The 19,908-nt window shown below is 41.1% G+C and overlaps 2 protein-coding genes across 2 annotated transcripts in view; both read left to right on the top strand.

Annotated features, from left to right (window-relative positions):
• Window positions 1-1,609: 1,609 nt before the first annotated feature.
• Window positions 1,610-7,724, top strand: LOC311044108 (serine/threonine-protein kinase PLK1-like; the record flags this gene model as incomplete). Its single annotated transcript, XM_084055528.1, has 11 exons — window positions 1,610-1,954; window positions 2,757-2,925; window positions 3,642-3,786; window positions 4,316-4,409; window positions 4,664-4,880; window positions 4,999-5,041; window positions 5,791-5,891; window positions 6,144-6,221; window positions 6,465-6,619; window positions 7,141-7,323; window positions 7,530-7,724. 11 exons carry the CDS (start codon window positions 1,610-1,612, stop codon window positions 7,722-7,724), a joined length of 1,725 nt encoding a protein of 574 aa, XP_083911654.1.
• A 2,311-nt stretch (window positions 7,725-10,035) lies between these two features.
• ak8 (adenylate kinase 8) overlaps window positions 10,036-19,908 on the top strand; it is a gene marked incomplete at both ends in the record, with an annotated part of 16,602 nt that continues 6,729 nt past the window's right edge. Inside the window, 7 exons of the mRNA XM_084055527.1 lie at window positions 10,036-10,119; window positions 10,825-10,909; window positions 16,776-16,828; window positions 17,184-17,265; window positions 17,925-17,996; window positions 18,239-18,439; window positions 19,723-19,854. Coding sequence (XP_083911653.1) covers window positions 10,036-10,119; window positions 10,825-10,909; window positions 16,776-16,828; window positions 17,184-17,265; window positions 17,925-17,996; window positions 18,239-18,439; window positions 19,723-19,854 — 709 coding nt within the window. The remainder of the gene's footprint in view (window positions 10,120-10,824; window positions 10,910-16,775; window positions 16,829-17,183; window positions 17,266-17,924; window positions 17,997-18,238; window positions 18,440-19,722; window positions 19,855-19,908) is intronic.

Below are 19,908 nucleotides of genomic sequence, written 5' to 3'. Positions count from 1 at the left end.
CAGGTTGTTTGGTGACTGCCAACCAACTACATTATTCTTTTTTAGAATGTTCCAGCAACCAAATGATGACAGAAACACAACCACCTACTGCACATAACTCTGAATGACACAATAATGTTTGATGTGGCTGTGTGTGTAACGATGAATGTTGCCCGTGTGCATTCTGCCCTTTGTATCACCACCCCGAGGAGACGAATGTTAAACTGTGAACAAGAGAAATAAAGATTTCTAAATCTTCAAAGTCTCTCCGGCCCCTCATTGTGTCCCAGAGAAGACGAGCAGCTATATGAATCGGCTTATATTTTACATTTCAACATCATGAATATGATGACTTCAAACCAGAAATAAATTATAGGTATAATGTCACTGCTATATAATAAACTCCACTTTTGTGCAGTGGTGGAAAGTAACTAATTACATTTACTCAAGTACTGTACTTAAATACAATGTTCAGGTACTTTAACTTAACTTGAGTATTTCCAATACTTTTAAGTAAAAATTCCCAATTCTCAGTTTTATTGCGTGTGATTTCGTAGTTAGTCCATTCTGTTGACAATCGTGAACCTTGGGTTCTGAAGACAGAGAAATCCGTAATGAGAACACTTTGCAGCCCAACTTTCCATCTTTACAGTCGGTAGTTGTCCTTTCTTTCTTTCCACGTCTTGTCTGACCATAGGTCAGGGAATGGTGAAGATGTACTGGAATCAGGTTCAACAATTCCATCTCCCTGCAGAAAAAAACAATAAAAAAGAGAGAAAAAACATAAGAACATAGCCAGCATATTAAAGACAATGAGACTAATTGCCTCTAGGGATGCAATGCAACACATTTCATGGCAAGCACATTCAGAATTTTCTCCACATGCTTTCAACTACGCGACCCTATCGGTTCGGAGGTGTACTGCACTCTGATACATTATAACTATAAAAAAAATGTCCGCCGATAGGAGTAAAATGCATTTTGTTGAACAATACGGAAGATACGGGTACTTAGACCCAGGCGTTTTAACGTGTTACATCCGTGGCCGTGGGGTCAGCACTTTATATTTGAAATCTTAACGTTTATGTAGATGTACGGGTTGTAAATGTAGACATTTCTAAAACCAGGAACAAGTAGCGCCATGACTGTCATGTTTCAGGGCTACCCACGCCCACGGCCCATCCTCCGCCCACTCATTAGTGGGCTGATTGGTACCAGTATTAAACCAGCGGACCTTGCACCCGAGTTCAGCTGATCTGTCACAAGAAAGAAGATAGAGAGAGGGAAACAGCAGCATTACAGAAGTTACTGGGCTTTTACTGTGTTTGTAGACGCGAATATTCTATTTTACTTAGAAAAAACTGCGGACTAAATCATTGAAACTGACGTTTAAATGATTTTGCCATCAGTTTAGATGTACATTTGTTATTTTAACCCGAGGATTGCACACAGAGAGAGATAGAGGAGCAGCCCCACAAGTTGTTGTTATTTACGGATTTCTCAAATTGAGAAAACGTCATTAAACTTAAAGTTTTCGTGGTTTAGAGAACCTCATTAAACTACGTTTTTTTTTGTTAGTGGTACTTCTACTTAAAACCCAAACCCAAATTGAAGTTTTCCAACAACAACAATGTGCGCGGCCGTTGTGAAGCCCTCGGCCTCCTCCTCGGCCCCCCTGAAGGAGATCCCAGACGTGCTGGTGGACCCCCGCACCAAGAAGCGGTACCAGCGGGGCCGCTTCCTGGGCAAGGGGGGCTTCGCCAAGTGCTTCGAGATCACGGACATGCAGACCAAGCAGGTGTTTGCGGGTAAGATCGTGGCCAAGACTATGATCCTGAAGCCGCACCAGAGGGAGAAGATGACCTCGGAGCTCGCCATCCACAAGAGCCTGGACCACCCGCACGTCGTGGGCTTCCACGGCTTCTTCGAGGATGACGACTTCGTGTTCGTGGTCCTGGAGATCTGCAGACGGAGGGTATGCATTTGTTGTTTATTATAGCCTTTGTATTTTTATCGAGGCTGACTTGTCATAGATGTGCATATAAAATGCATATGATAGTCTTGATCCAAGGCTAATTTGTTTACTTTTTATCTAATCACTCCTCTAGGAGATTTCCCCCCATATGGGCTTTAAGGCTATTGTAGCTCTGGAAGTTCTAACGCTATGGACCAGAGCTAAGGCTATTGTATTGCCATTTGTATCTACTTTGTTAGTGTTGTCCTGCTGCTTGACTGCCGTTATAGCCATTTCCTGTCTGTTTAAATTCTTGTCCCAATAACATCTTTCATTATAGGCTCATGGTTTGTATGAAGTTTAGCCTTTGATCAAGACTATCATCGATTTATTTTATCCAGTCTGACTTTTACTTTTGTATCTGCAAATGTCAGAATCGATAACATGCATCTATGATAGTCTTCATCCAAGGCCATATCAAGTTAATCAATGTAGCCTAGTGGTTCTGAATTTTGTGTCTAGGACCCCAGACATTAAACATATCATATTCAAGTTTTTTTTTAAATGGCTGTGTGTATATAGGGCCCATAACTCTTGAGAGTATACAGATAGACCCGTAAAGGCAAGGGACCATTTGGTTCCATTTGCACACTCTCAGAGTTACAGCCTACTTTAGTCTATTTTTATTTAAAGCCTACTGGCTATGTTAAATGGCTTCACTTAACAAACCACAATATTTTTACTTCAATTTTATTGGGTTTGTAAATCCCTTGTCTGAAGGTTATAATGATAATGCCAACATCACCTTGTGTTCTATCTACAGTCTCTGCTGGAACTACACAAGCGTCGAAGGATGGTGACAGAACCGGAGGCACGTTACTTCATGCTGCAACTGCTGAGCGGCTGCCGGTATCTCCACAATAACAGAGTCATCCATAGAGATCTAAAACTAGGAAACATCTTTCTAAGCGATGATATGATGGTCAAAATAGGTACGTTAATTGATAACATAGATTGTTCGCTAATGACACAACACGATATACTGCTCGCCCATATTTTATTTAAACGACAAGAACAATGTTTCTCCCATGCAAGGGCTTCATCGGGTTGCTGATGAAGCCCTTGCATAGACACCGATACCACGGGGGCCTTGGGGCTTAAGCCCCCACCCGAAATGACATCAATCTCAGATGTCGGGGCTCAACTTACAGTACCATAGCGGGGTGCAGCTCTGAAGGTGCAAATGCTTGCCCGCGAGAGAGCCGGGAACGCACCGTTAACACCTAGAACAATAGCCCAGACAGATCATTTCTCTTTTTTTTTTCCTGGTTGCCGCTGGGGGGGGCGGGGCTAGTGATGGTCAAGTTGAGCCCCCATGCACATAAATCGGCGGCGGCGTGCTTGAGCCCTTGTATGGGCAAAACAAAATATGGTAAAGCAGTATCGTGTGACAGACATTCCCTTATTTTCACTTGAATATTTGGTCCAGCACAGTGTTCAAAGAACTGTGGGGCTGTGCATAGCCCATCTTTTTTTTCATAATGACACAACCACACACTAGCAAAATCACAAATGCCACAAGCCTGTTTGTCCTCTAACGGACCACGGCATGCACCAACTTGCGACAGGACTAGTTTCCAATACCACTAATAAAGTTCTAAACATGGACTTATGAATGAAACCTAACCGGAATCTATCTCTCCACAAGGGGACTTTGGCCTGTCAGCTAAGATCGAGTACGATGGCGAGAGGAAGAAGACCGTGTGTGGAACACCCAACTACATCGCCCCTGAAGTGCTTTGCAAGAAGGGCCACAGCTTCGAGGTGGACGTCTGGTCACTCGGGTGCATCCTGTACGTTGTCAAAGTGTATTTATTTATTTTCTTTGTATCACCAAGCACATAATATGGAACCCCTCAGGGAACGGTAATGAAAGAAGATGGATATATAAAAATATTGTAAATGGATAAATTAAGATGATAGAAAAAAGGTTTAATTAAAACAAATGGTACCAGTTATTCTATTTCAAGCTGTATATCCTGCGCTCTGCATAATCAGATTATTGACCCCTCGTTCCCAGGGGTGCAATGCTCACTGGACGGCCTTGCACGCCGTGCCGGAACCTATTTGACCAGGAGCACACGCAGGCACACGCATAGATTTAAAACTACTTTAAATTCGCACCTCAACAACGTTTTCAAAGGCTCCCGACTCACACCTAGCAAATTAACATAGGAATAAGCCTAGATGCATATCAATTGTCCATTGTGTGACTTGCAGTGTAGGTGTTAAGCGACGTGCGCGTCACGTCATTGAAATAGAGTGCAAGAACATACCAAATGAGCATTGCATGCCTGCTCGTTCCTCCTGTCTTCTTCCCAGATACACTCTGTTGGTGGGTAAGCCTCCATTTGAGACGTCCTCTGTGAAGGAGACATACAACCGGATCAAGAAGAACAACTATACCATCCCTGTGGTAAGTTGGCACACCACAGGAGAGTGAGACGGGGAGTGACACACAGCCAAGGTCATGGGGCTCGGGAATCGAACCCGCGTAGAGCCTATTTTAAACATGTATTAAAGCACAATTAATTTCCATGCCATGTAAACTTTGCCTATGTTTTAACTATTACCTCCATTTAACATACTGCCTCTCCTCATTTTCCCCACAATTTTGTGTGTGATCACCTTTGCTCTGCTCCGGCCTCACCTGTAAACTCTCCTCTGCAGCACATGAACCCATTAGCAGCCTCGGTCATCGAGCGGATGCTGCACGCTGATCCCTCCCAGAGGCCCACCGTTGCACAGCTTCAGACAGACGAGTACTTCACGCAGGGCTATGTCCCCACGCACCTGCCCACCACGTGCCTCACTTTGCCCCCGCGTTTCTCCATCGCCCCTTCCACAGCGGCGGAGATGAGACGGCCACTCGCCGCGCTCAACAAAGGTATTTTTTTCCCCCCTCAATGGTAGAAACTGTACTCAACAACAGATCATGGAACAAAGTACTACCTTCATGTGCTAGAGAAAGGTTGGTCCTGACCATTGTTTTCTTATTTTTCCAGGATGTTCAGAAAAGGTGGAGGTGAAAGATGAGCCTGCACCAAGGTGATGCATCACTGTTCTTTACTACAGCATACATTTAGGCTAGATTAGCCAAGAGAAGAAACAAGACAGAAAAATGACTTGACTAGTAGGATAATTCATGTTTCTGCATCTGCCAACATACTTAACAGACTTGCCACCAGGAAAGTAATGCGCTAAATTACTAACTGTGGCATGAAACAACACATCGAAATGGGATATTTTTGCTGCATCAGGGGTTAACGGTTTTAATGAATTCTATTGACTATAACTCTCACAGCAATTGCTTTCAAGCATAATGTGCCAAATTAGATTAGGATGGTGCTGTAGTAGAGGCTGGTCTCTCAGTATATGCCATGTGGTGTTTATTCTTTAAGTTCTGAACATTGAGTGGTCAACATGTGCCATTTCAGAATAAACATGACTTTTGTCAGCATAGATGGGAGGGTTTTGCTTTTAATATAGTTTGTCGGGTGGAAACCTCACATGTCTAAAACTGTTACTTTTCAGGATTAAAAAATGGCAAAGTTGCAGGTCAACAAGTGGATCTGCAACTTTTAATGCTTTTATGTGACGCTGTAGTATGATCAAGTAGTAGGGCATTCAATTACGAATGTTTAAAAACACCCACATGTTAAAATATGGAGATGAGAGGTTTCCACCTGACAGCAACGATATGTTGGCGTTTCTCCATTGGTTCTTGGACAGTGTCCAGTACAGATTGCTTTGACAAGGGAGTTCTGGTCCTGTCTTCACAGGGACATTGCGGGCAGGGCTGTACCAGAGGGACCAGACTGCAACCTGACTGACATGTTGCAGCAAATCGCAGCTTTTCTGGGAACAAAGCCGTCCGAGAGGCCCCTCGTACGCGAAGGTGAGAGCAAACACTTTGTCATGTCCTCTCAAATGTCTGTGTTCAGATTCCACCCCAAGCTGCGGATGACCTGTCTCTCCTGATCACTGAACTTATCTTTGTGAATTGTGATAACATTGTGAATGCTGACCAGTGGTGGAAAGTGAAGTATATTTACTCGAGTACTGTTTTGAGGTTCACTCAATTATTTAAAAACTTGAGTTGGGGTGCAGTCACACTGAACTTTCATCATCATTTTGTGTGAACTTTCAGAAGAGGCAGAAGACCCTGCGTGCATCCCCATCTTCTGGATCAGCAAATGGGTTGACTATTCTGATAAATACGGGCTAGGTAAGGCACACCTCTGCATTTTGGGGAAAAATGTATTATTTTATTCTGCTCTCACATCATGTATATCAGTTAAAGCCTCTTGCAACAGAGAATTTGTATGCAACTGTTTGCAGGGGGTAGAATAACTAGTCCAATGATGTGACTACAGTACTGCAATGTCTACTGTATGTAGAAATGCCTTCTGCCATTTCTTCCTTGCTTGGTGTTTTGTAAAGATTGTCTATTTTTCTTTTTTTGTTCCAGGCTACCAGCTGTGTGACAACAGCGTGGGTGTGCTCTTCAACGACTACACGCGGTTGCTGATGTACACCGATGGAGAAAGCCTGCAGTACATTGATAAAACCAATGCAGAGAGCTACATCAGTGTACACTCGTACCCTGCCACGCTCACCAAGAAGGTCAGTAGTTGTGTCTTGAAGATTTTGAAAACTGAAAAGGGATGGTTTGCTATTGGGTCCACAGCAAGTAAAGATTCAAACCAACCTGAGAGAAGGATAAGAGTGTGGCGGGGAGTGGATCTGTGGAGGAGAGGGACTTACACTTATTTGATGAAACATCAGATGATTGATCATTTTATTTGTATTGGATATTAGCTCCTGTGGCGAGTTTTGTGCCCCTATTATGATCTGGCTTGAAAGTACACTAGGACCAAAAACGCAAAGATGTACTCATCTACTGGCAGTGGGAAAGGAGTTAAATTCATTCACGTATTCGCCCAGTAGAGTTATATCCTCCATGCTTGGAGCAACTTTTATACCTGAGATCTCATGTTGACCCGATCCTGATCTCTCGGCGTAGTCGTCGTAGCATTACATCTTGATCTGTGGAGGTCTTTACACTTTCCTATCTCACTGCCTCCTCTCTTATGTTAATCCTGATCACTTTATCGAACCCGTTTTGTTTATCGCCTCTCTTGCAGATAACGTTGCTCAAATACTTCCGTAGCTACATGATCGAGCACCTTCTCAAGGCCGGTGCCAACATGGTACGTAGAGACGGTGACGAGCTGGCACGCCTGCCCTACCTTTCCCACTGGTTCAGGACCAAGAGTGCCATCGTGCTGCATCTGTCTAACGGCACAGTCCAGATTAACTTCTTCCAGGTTGGTAAACGTCACTGCATCCAAAGAGTAATGTCAGACAACATTAACTTGACTGCATCCAAAGAGCAATGTCAGACCAACGACATGCTCCACACACCTAGTTGGGAGTGTTAAAGAGAGATAATTCAAACTTTTGCGCCAGTGTGGGGGCTCCTTCCACGTTGTATCACAGATTGCACAAATTACATTGTTTTCATCTCCTCCAGGACCACGCCAAGCTGATCCTCTGCCCCCTGATGGCTGCCGTGACTTACATCGATGAGAAGCGAGTCTTCCGCACCTACAAGCTGTCCTTGCTGGAGGAGTTTGGCTGCAGCAATGTGCTGGCCACAAGGATGCGTTATGCCAAGAAGATGGTTGAGAAGCTAATAAGCTCCAAGGGCTCTGCAGCGCAATCATAAAGCCACTTTGGGTTATTTTGTAAAAACAATATAGCTATTCGTTCTTTGAATGTATTTTAAATTTTGTATTTTAAATCTTTCCTATATAATAAAGAGCATTTTAACAATCTAAATTACTGGTGGTTTGTTTAGGCATGTTTACTACAATACTCAAGGAAGTTATGTTGAAAGTTCATGTAAAGTTTGTAATATATTTGCTGGCTGAATCTGGTGTGGACACAAATGATAGCTGGTACGCACTACGCAGTGGTGGAAGAAGAACTCTCATCACATGTTGTACTAAGTACCAATACAACAATGTAGAAATACTGTTACAGATTAAAGTCTGGTCTGTTTTATACTTCAATTTTGCAGACAAATTACTGTCATAGCTTAATTAAATGTTGCACAAATGTGCAAGATTTCAAACTGATTTGCAGACTGTGGGCCCAATGCACTGGAAAGTGAAATCTGGAAACAATCAACTTTGACCATCTTGACACCCAGGTGGGCCTTGGTTTATAAAAAAGAATTGAGAACCCCTGCTGGCGCTGTATGTAGTTGGTGATTTGAGAGCGAAAGTACTGACAGCTTGAGCTAAACTTGCAAGTTGAAATGTTCATGATTTTTAAGTCTAGGCCTACTGGCACACTAATATTTACCCCAGATTCAGAATGTCTATCACGCATACCAGCAAGGTGGGTAAAGTCTTAAATATTTTGTGACTACAGGCATGGGTGTGAGGACGGTTCCAGGTTTACTGGATCCTAAATGCTAATCTTTTCCATTGCACTGTACTCCATCTAATGGAATGGTCACTTGTACAGAGAACCCATTTATCAATGGATAAATGCCTTCAAAGGTCCCTTCTGGGTACAGATATTGAAATAAAAGTGACGAGATAATTCGGTGATGCCAAGTTGGTGTATACATTAAATGCCAATATATTGGGAAGGATACTGTACTGTTCAAAAAAACAAGTTTTACTCTTTATGTGCACAAGATTGTGACAATAAAATACAGCCTTGAACTTGTAGCCTCCTGGGAAAATAATCTCATTCTGAACCATATTTCAAAATCAAACTGCAGCATCTGGCTCTTCCTACAGGAGACAGTTAGCCATTGCAGATCCTGTACTCCAACTACCAGTGGTTCTCAAACTTTTTCATGTCAAGGACCCCCAAATTGACACTTCTTAGCCCACGGACCCCCATTTCAAAAGATATGCCAGGGACCCCCATAAGAGAAGATTTTTTACGGCTCTAGCAGTGATTCTCAATTTTAATTTCAAGGACCCCCAGTTTAACATGCATTAGAGCTACAGACCCCCATTTAATGGCATTTCTATCACTTGGACCGCAATTCATATTGTAAAATCTATGTCAATTTAACTCCGAGAGTGTACAAATGGAACCAAATGGACCTGTTAGGGTCCATTTGGTTCCATTTGTACACTCTCAGAGTTACAGACCCATAAGGGTCCATTTGGTGCCGAGTATCATTTAGCTGGGGACCCCCTGGAACTCCCCCAAGGACCCCTGGGGGTCCCCGGACCCCACTTTGAGATCCACTGCCACCAGGCATTTATTGTGCTGTATTTTCACCATACAATAATACAATATAATAATAATAATTGAGAGAGATGAGCAATTTGGTGGAGGTGGATTGATAGACGAAGCCTACCTACGTCATTTGGATAATTGTTTTTTTTATTTTACTCAAATGCGCTTATCACAAACTTTAGAACAGTATTGCTAGGCAACGCACGTGTATACAAACGTACGTCGCACGCGGATGACGTTATCCATAGCAACAAGTGGACGGTTGGTAAACTGGTGAAAGGTAAGATGTCTGGTTAATTTTACGCTAAAATCCTATTAACTTGTGTTTCTACTTTTGATTCTTACATGTAGCTAATTGTTACAATGTGTGGAAGAACCGGGTTCATCATGAATTAACATCCTGTGAGCAGAACGATTAAACATGTTTTGACTTCTCTTTGGAGCAGATAAGTAGGCCGAGTTAAGTAAAAGTATCTGACAATTGCATTTAATTTCGGTACTTAATATGATGAAGTTAATTCCTCGTTAGTATAGTGGTCAGTATCCCCGCCTGTCACGCGGGAGACCGGGGTTCAATTCCCCGACGGGGAGGAAAACCTTTATTTCTATGATTTGAGTACGACTACAAAGGACCTCAATGGGAACAATTTCTTGGGTTTAAAATCCTTTTAGCAGACCTTCTATTGAACTGTACTTTCCTGTGCTTTCTTTTTTTTGTTGCAAACTGCTAATAAAGTTTTCAATCAATCAATCAGAAGACGTTGATGATCATGGACGAAACGGTCAAACCTCTGAGGATTCCTCCACAAATATCTGTTTACGCAGAGAAACATGAGATATTTGATTTGGTTCAGGTAAAAATGATGAAATTATATGTTTTTGTATTCAAGATATCAGCTTGCAGTGGTGGTAAAAGTACTCAAATGTTTTACTTAAATAAAAGTATCATTACTGCTATGTAGAAATACTCCAGAATTCAAAATTTACTTGAGTAAAAAGTACAAAAGTATTGGCATCAAAATATACTTAAAGTACCAAAAGTAAAAGTACCCATTATGCAGAATGTCCCATTTCACAGGTTTCAAATGTATAGAAATCTTTTGAAAATAGCAGATCATGTGAGCTTGTAGATCGACTATTTTCAAATAGCCAAAGTTTAAATAGAGCTGAAGTGGGTAATGTATGATTTGTAATAATAATCAAAAAATAATTGTAGTGGAGTAAAAAGTACAATATTTGACTCTGAGATATAGTGGAGTAAAAGTACAGAAACAATTAATTACTCCAATAAGTAAAAAAAAAAAAACTCAAAATGTATTATAAGCACAGTACTTGAGTACATGTACTTAATTACTTTCCAATACTGGACTCTGGCAGACATTGCTATAATGTGCTCACAATCACATGCATCCTGATTTAATTAACTTCAGTGTAGGTTATCAATCTTCCATTTTACAGTTAGTAACTCAAGTCGGACATGATGCAATAATAATAATAATAATAATAATAATAATAATAATAATAATATAGTAATTTTGTTGTTGTTGTTGTTTTTTCAGACCATGGTGAGCAGTCTGATAATAGATAAACCAGAGGAGCCAATCTCCTACCTGATCTCACTGCTGAGGAGAGACAGGGTGGATGGTGGGTAATGTAGTCCTCAGAGATACTGTCCTCTTCTTGAAATACCACAGGTTACATTACATCCCCATAACAGATAACAACATCAACTGACCCCAAATGACCCTGTCACTGCCAGGGTTGTTTTGATCAGATCATTTATAATTTGTTATGGCCACTAGGTGGAGCTGTAGTTCTACATTACAACCTTTACAGTCTCTGAATTATAGAACTGACTAGACTGCTCTAACATGCTTCTGTCTGTCTGTCTTTCTTTCTTTCTTTCTTTCTTTCTTTCTTTGTTTCTTTCAGTGCCGAGAATCATAATTCTGGGTGCACCTGCTTCTGGGAAGACAACTATAGTGAGTTGTATGGATCACTGGTTCCCTAACCTTTTAGCTCAAGACCCAAAAGATTTATTAGAAGTTTGCCCAGGACCTAAACTAGTGAAAATAGCAGATCTACAAGCTCACAACGTGTTGCTTCGCCCCGCATTGTGAGCTTGTAGATCTGCTATTTTCACTACTTAAACGTTTTTATTTCTATTATTATCATTTATTTCTACTTATTTATTTTATTTTATTTATGAAATACTTTTGAAATATGTTGGAATTCATTTAATTGATGAAGTTGTGATTTTTATTTTCCTTTGATGAACTTTTTTAAATCTTATGGAAGACACAATCAAAAAGGGTTTTTACCCATTTTACCCATAAAAACTGGTCCGCGACCCAAACATGGGTCACGATAGATAGATGACGATGATAATGATGATGATGATGATGATGATGACGATGGTGACGATGATGATGAATTCTAGGCGATGAAGCTGTGCTGTCAGCTGGGAATGGTTCATGTGACGACTGACAGTTTGTTGAGGGACGCTGGCCTTCAAAATACACACACCCCGCAGGTACACACACACACACACACACACACACACACACACACACACACACACACACACACACACACACACACACACACACACACACACACACACACACACACACACACACACACACACAAATCGTATTTTCTATCAATTACACACATCATGAAGCCTTGAATTCATTGACATTCTTTTGTTTTTGTCGTATTCCTAAGCCAAATATTTGGTGACCGCTGCAGCCTTGCAGAATCTCCTACTGACCGATGACCCGGCCATCAAATTATTGGCTCAGGAATACGACAAAAACTAAATAATATCCATGAATTCAAGGCTTCATGAGGTGTGTAATGTGTAAGGTGTGTAAGGTGTGTAGAAAATGTGTAATGTTTTGGGTGAACTACTCCGTTAAAGTATTTTAGATAATATATTGTTAACGTATTTGATTCATCATTACTCATGTATTTCCTTAATTATTAATGTATTTCATACATGGTTAAAATATTTTATACAACAATCTGTTTTAGACATTATTAAATGATACGTCATTCAACATTATTAAAGCATTTCCTACATTATTAATGTGTTTCATACGTTGTATGGAAGGCTTTTATATATATATTATTAAACAGTGTTTTATAATGATTAAATGTCATTTAACATTATTCAAATATTTCATACATTATTATACTGCATATATAATTTCATATATTATTAAAGGTAGGGTAAGTGATATTTTTCTATAACTTTTAAATTGCTTTATATTCTGATAGTACTCATTCTATACAGTGTTTGCTAGGTAACAGGAGTCTCCCAGTCTCTCTTTTAAAACAGAAAATACCTCTTCAGGTCGGGATACACATTTTTTCCAATCAGGAGAGAGAACTCACACAGGATATGTGATGACACAGAGAAATGAGCAGACGAAATTGGAACTGGACCACTATACATGTTAAGCTGATAAATGGGTACTCTCTCCTGATTGGCTGAAGATTGACCTAAAAAAATTGCTTTCTGTTTATTAAAGAGCTGGAGAGACGCAGAGACCCTGCACTCTATAGCAATTATTACTATGAGAATATAGTGCTTTAACCTTTTAACAAAAACCTTTTAAAGTATTTCATAACTACTGATTGAGTTGCATTGTTTGTTTATAGGATGTTCCTGATGATGTGTGGCTCAGACTGATTCAACAGAAACTGAACACACCAGACTGTTTCAGACAGGTAACAGTCAGTCTACTTATAATATAGGATACGTGTATATAATATAAATCTAATAATAATAATAAACGTATTATACAATGCCCTACTTGATCGTACTACAGCATCACACAAAAGCATCAAAAATAGCAGATCCACAAGCTTGAAACGTGGCACGAAGCAATGCGTTTTGAGCTTGTGGATCTGCTATTCTTGAATTTACATTCTGAAAAGTAACAGTTTTGGACATATGAGGGTTCCACCCGACAGAGGCAAAAAATGTATTTGTACACATCAATGAATCAATCAACCACTTAAGTGTTATTTTATACTTTGTCACGCAGTGGTGTCGTGCAAACGTGAAAATAGCCGATCTACAAGCTCACAGCTTTTTGTGGCAGCGCTGTGAGCTATCGTTTGATAAAATGATCGATTATTTTGTATAATTGATTAATTGATGAATTAGTTAGATTCATCTGTCTCTATATATAAATGTACTTCTCTGTCTGTTTCTATTTATGTACCTGTCTATTCATCTCTGTCTCTATTTATCTCTCTGTCTCTATTTATATACCTGTCATTTTATCTCTGTCTGTCTGTCTGTCTATTTCTGTCTGTAGTTGCATCTTGATTTGACTGTAGTTTTACTGGTTACTACTGCAAGCTGTAGTGTATAGTTGAACCTTAGTTTTACTCATTTCTTCTGTAGTTGTACCATAGTAGGCTATTACTGGTTTCTACTGTAGCAGGGGTCATCAATATGTCCGTACACAGACAAATGTGTCCGTGGCAAGACTTGACCTTGTCTGTGCCAAATTGTAGATTTTGTTTTTGAACACCTGTATAATGTTCTTATTTTGATCATAACACCCAATTACTGAATGTCAGTCTCCAGGTTTTCTTCAGAATATGTCTTCAGAATCAGAATCAGAATCAGAATCAGAATCAGAATCAGAATCAGCTTAATTGTCACATCACAGGTTTACAAAAGTAAAAAAGCGGGTGAAATTCGTTTTCTTGCATAGTTCCCATTGTATCGTTATTTCCATAGAAAAAAAGAAAGGGAAGATGAAGAGGGGGGGGGGGGGCAAGGGGGAAAGGAGATCAAACAAGAAAAACAAGAAAGAAAAAAAAAGCTACATATTTACATATTTGGTGCCTGAGATAAGATATAAAGGTGCGCAGACGTACAGTATACTGTGCATGATACACTTATGGATGTTAATTAAGGTGCTAGAAAAAAACACTGATTTACTATGACACTACTGTATGTAAGGCACATTAGCTAATGAGTCCAATGGTGCAGTCAGTGGTTCTCAAACCTTTTATTTTCAAGGACCCCCACAACTCTGAGAGTGTACAAATGGAACCAAATGGACCTTCACAGGTCCATTTGGTTCCATTTGTACACTCTCAGAGTTACAGGCCTGTAATGGTCATTGTGGGCTAACTCTTTATGTGTTTGTCTATGTTCTATGTCCATGGCAAAAATAGAATTTTGACAAAAATGTCCACCACAAGCCAGCATGGCGAGGACCCCTGTACTGTAGTTGTAGTTTAACGACAGTAGGCTACAGGGGTCCTTGTACGGTTTAGTTTAGTTTAACCCATTGAGACCCTACAGACCATTGAGAGATTCTACATGTCTCCTAAATCAGTTTTCTGAAAAACGTATGTTTCTATATCAGTGGTTTTCATGTCAAGGACCCCCAAAATTATATGTATTTGGCTGCGAACCCCCATCAAAATATCTTGTTCCAGAGACCCCCAGAAGCAAAGATTTGAGTTAAAAATGTTCGCTTTAAAAATATATATATTCAAAGATTTGCACACATTTTCACGATTTTTCAAAAATAGCAGATCTACAAGCTCGTAGCGCGGCACTCGGTGCCGCGCTACGAGCTTGTATATCTGCTATTTTTGAATAGCCCAAAGTGTAAAATAATGCTTTTTTTTTTTCTAAATGGGTTAACCATTTTTACTATAGTATTTGGTTAGTTTGACTGTTGTTGTATTTTGTTGTTTTACTTCTGTATAGTTGTACCTTACTTTTTCAGCTTTCTACTGTTGAACCTTTGTTTCACTGGTTCCTACTGCAGTTTTATCATGTGGATTAGAGCTGAGGGTATGAATTTGGAATAGAATAAAAAAGCTTTTAGCTTCACTTCTCTCCCTAAACTCGACAAATGTCTGCTTCTCTTTTAGCATTTAGCGTTTAGCTCCTGTGTGTGTTGTTGTTAGCTCAGAGCTCGGTTGTGATTAACCAGCTCCTTTCATCTGTTAATGTGTGTTTGTAGCTGCAGGCTAAACGCCAGGGCCTCCGTCATATAGCGCCCAGCAGGACCAGTACTGCTAAGTGTGTGTGTGTGTGTGTGTGTGTGTGTGTGTGTGTGTGTGTGTGTGTGTGTGTGTGTGTGTGTGTGTGTGTGTGTGTGTGTGTACGTGTGTGTGCACGTGCTGTATTCACACACAAACATGATTGACAGCTAAGCCCCCTGGCTACAACTATCTGATTAATTATTGTAACAGTCTCCTCTTCTCTGTTCTGATCTCCCTCTCCTCCCCTCTCCGCTCCTCTCCTCTCCTCTCCTCTTCACTCCACTTCTCCTCTATTCTGTTCTCCTCTCCTATATGATTAGTAGTTATATATGTATGGAGGAGGCTGCTATAGGAGTAGACCTCCTGCCGAGAGACGAGTGGAGGGATGAATGAGAGGAGTGACGGGGTCAAACATCAGAGAAAAGATGGGGATGATAGAGGAGAGAGACTGTTGTGTTTACTGGAGGATTCAACGTCATTCCTCTCCTCTCCTCTCCTCTCCTCTCCTCTGTCTCTCCTCTCCAACATGTTCACTTTCTGTTGTATGTGTTTTCTCTCATGTACAGTAGTTTGTGTGCATTGTGTGTGTGTGTGTGTGTGTGTGTGTGTGTGTGTGTGTGTGTGTGTGTGTGTGTGTGTGTGTGTGTGTGTGTGTGTGTGTGTGTGTGTGTGTGTGTGTGTGTGTGTGTGTGTGTGAGAGAGAGAGTGTCAGGGGCCAAAAGGATTAGAAGACAACAGTGAGTCCCTGGGGACGGGGGGTCAATGCAGAGAGAGAGATCCTTATTAGAATTTCAATCAGGACTCAATCAGAGCTATAACGAGCTGTGTGCGCGCACCTGTGTGTGTGTGTGTGTTTGTGTGTGTGTGTGTGTGTGTGTGTGTGTGTGTGTGTGTGTGTGTGTGTGTGTGTGTGTGCGTGCGTTCGTGCGTGTGTGTGTGCATACATGCGTGTGTGCGTGCGTGCATATACTGTCACTATAGTGTGTCCAGAGAGAACAACACAGTCTGTCCTATAAAGTATTATATAGATTACAGTATGTCATAACATATATCATATTAATAACTCCCATAACTCCCCATGAGTTGCTTCAAAGAAATGAAAGAACGAAGCAATTTATTTGTCTTCCATTTACATTCTTCAATTCTGTTTTGGCTCATAACCACTTAAGCCCTGTTTCAAAAAATGTAATCGTGTTGATCCCGGGATCCACATGGCTTCAAAGTGGATCTCGAACTTCATGCGACCAAACTGTGACATCAGTCATCTATGATGCCATCGTCTATAACATAAATCGACGATGTATGACTGCAAATCTGCGCAAGGTTTCAGGATCACAGCCCCTTTGACTGCCATTATAAAATTTAAGTTAAATATTAAAAAAATCGAAAACATGTGAAAAATAAACAGTGGAGGTATCTCTGTATTTCTGTGGCCTACTGGTTGTGTGCAAACTGAGTTTGTCACTGATTGGTTTTGCAGACACATACTCTCACACAGACCCTCTCATGGCTAGCATCTTGCAGAGCCACGCTGTACAAATAGTGAAAACAGATGATCTACAAGCTAACGACGGGTTGCATCATGACACGTTTTGAGCTTGTAGATCTACAATTTTCTTTTTCTTTTTTACGGGGAAACAATATATATTTCAAATATTTTACCTAGAATGACAGTGCCCAAAATAAGGATGTCAGGTTGAAAGTGGTTAAGGGATTTGGTATGTTACTGCACAAAACTAGGTACAAGCTTGTAGATCGGCAATTTTTGGCGAAGAATTTTGGTGTAGACGGAAAAAGGTGGTACAGTTGTAACTCAAGGACAGTTCTCTGAGACTAGAGGGCTTATGTGGTTCATTCATTTTAAGTAATGTGTTTTATGCATTTTCAGGGCTGGTTATTGGAAAGCATTCCTCAGTCCAGACTACAGACTCTGTCTTTACAGGAGAATGGCATCATTCCCCAACATGTTGGTAAGAACATGCTCCTACAGTACGTAACGTTAGGCTTCTTTGTGTGTAGTATATTGTATATATCATGTCTGTCGGGTGGAAACCTCATACAGTATGTCCAAAACGGTTACTTTTCAGGACATAAAAAAGTGAGTCATTTAGAGCTTGCAGATATGCTACTTTTGATACTTTTGTGTGGCGCTGTAGTATGATTGAATTTACGAAAAAACACCAACAGTTAGAATATGGAGATAAGAGGTTTCTGCCTGACACCAAACGAATAATAACTTTTCTACTGTACATTCTACTGTATGTTGTTTATGTACAGTATGCTGAACACTAACACACTAGATGTTGTTGTTGTTGATGAGGACAGTAGAGAAGTGACCATTTTGGAAGTGGGTTGTACATTCGACCACAGTCTGGAAGAGGCATTCCTTACCAAGGTGCTGAAGTACCAACGTTTTAAGGATGCTATTATACAGCTTGGTTACAAATGTAAACTGCTTGTGTTCATATTTGGTGTGTGTGTGTGTGTGTGTGTGTGTGTGTGTGTGTGTGTGTGTGTGTGTGTGTGTGTGTGTGTGTGTGTGTGTGTGTGTGTGTGTGTGTGTGTGTGTGTGTGTGTGTGTGTGTGTGTGTGTGTGTGTGTGTGTGTGTGTGTGTGTGTGTGTGTGTAGTGATTCTAGAGGCACCAGATGACGTATTGCTAGAGCGGAGTCAGGGCAGAATGCTCGACCCTGTGACTGGAGGTCAGTCCACACAAGTGCGCACGCACACACACACACACAGTCACACACACACACACACACACACACACACACACACACATGCCCACAGCACACACGCACGCGCACTCGCACGCAATTCTTAATCATTTATAGCATTTCAATGTTTATAAGAATTTTAACATTCTCCTTTAGCTCAGTGACACTGTAGTAACATGTCTGAGACTCTGAGGTCATTTGTTCCTGTGATGTCATTTCCTGTGTAGATGTGTACCACCAGACATTCATCTGGCCGTCTGACCAATCGGTAGCTGAGCGACTAGAGAAGGGCCGTGGCCAGTCAGAGGAGAAGCGATTGGTGGAACTTCAACGGTACCGGCGTGAGGTCACAGGTCTAATCTCCGCCTACCGGCAGGTCCTGAAAGCAGTCAATGCTGACCAACCACACGCAGACGTTTACCAGCAAGGTACACACACACACACACACACACACACACACACACACACACACACACACACACACACACGCACCTGCAAATAGTAAATACCTCTACAAGCTCTACATTGTACTTACTGGGGGCATGGCAGTGGCTCAGGAGGTAGAGCGGCACAGTTGGGGACACACCTCAGATTTAATTATCAAATATCGGGGAGCTCAGTCGGTAGAGCACTTGCCCCTTGAACCACAATGTCATGGGTTTCGAACCCGGGCACCAACAACTCACCGTATGAGTAGCACGGCTTGGGTGCGGCAAGTCATGTGGTAAGTACTGGGAGCTGATGGTAGGTGTTGCGCTCCACCACAACAATCTATCTCCCAGATGTCTAGCGCATTGTGATAGACTCCCGCGGACTGGTTGATACCGACAAGAAGCCTCTCCAACCTACTTACTTAATTATCAAAAAGGGTCTCAATATTAAACATTTTGCTTTGATCTACCTTGGCTTATCTGATCATTTATGTTTGCTTTGATATGTATATTATCCTGACCTGACATCCAAATTGGATGTGCAGTATCTTCTAATTCTATACATTGAACAAATCATCATGTGTCTAAAATGAATGGCAGACGTCTGTTCCTGTTGAAGCAAATATTGTCTAAAAGTAAACGTATGATCAAAAGCCCTTGGATGGAAATAAAATGGAAATCACCAGGATACTGTATAGGTCTCCAACTGTGGTTGGTCTCATTTACAAAACTTCAAACAACAGTTTTGTCTCTATAACAATAATATCTATTTTTTGGGGAGATTTTGATTATTTCAATATGTTATTTGTGATGCAGCAAATTGCTGTCCACTTGAAACGCTTTGAACTTCACTTTAACTGTTTCGAAAAGACTATAATGAGCTGTAGTTGCGGGTGGTTGAGTTTGAGCCAGAAAACAATTTGTGAGTTGTTTTCATTATAATGTGTTTTGTGTCAAAGCAATGACAAATCCTTCACAGTTTGGTCCACATCATAGACTGTTGTTGAGCTGATTAGGTGAAGAAGAGTTATGAAAAAGTGCACTCAGTGTTGAGTCATGCAGTGTTGAGTCATGCAGTGCTGAGTCATGCAGTGTTGAGTCATGCATGTAACCATATTGTAAAACACTGTGTGTGTGTGTGTGTGTGTGTGTGTGTGTGTGTGTGTGTGTGTGTGTGTGTGTGTGTGTGTGTGTGTGTGTGTGTGTGTGTGTGTGTGTGCGTGTGCGTGTGCGTGTGCGTGCGTGTGCATGCATGTGTGCACGTGCGTGTGTGTTGACAGTGCTGAATTTCGTGCTGACTCCTGGTCGCTCTGCGGCACCCATCACTCCCAGAATCCTCCTATTGGGACCGCCTGGATCTGGCAAGAGTCATCAGGCAACGCTGCTATCTGACAAATACAACATGGTCAACGGTTAGTACACATTTAAGTCAACTTTTCAATGGTGCATGCCAAGATACAATAAAT

The sequence above is a fragment of the Gymnoscopelus microlampas genome (genome assembly GCF_963454915.1).
Source record: "Gymnoscopelus microlampas genome assembly, chromosome: 4".
Classification (NCBI taxonomy): Eukaryota; Metazoa; Chordata; class Actinopteri; order Myctophiformes; family Myctophidae; genus Gymnoscopelus; species Gymnoscopelus microlampas.
Note: the sequence above shows the minus strand (reverse complement) of the source record. Positions and strands in the feature narration are given on the sequence as shown.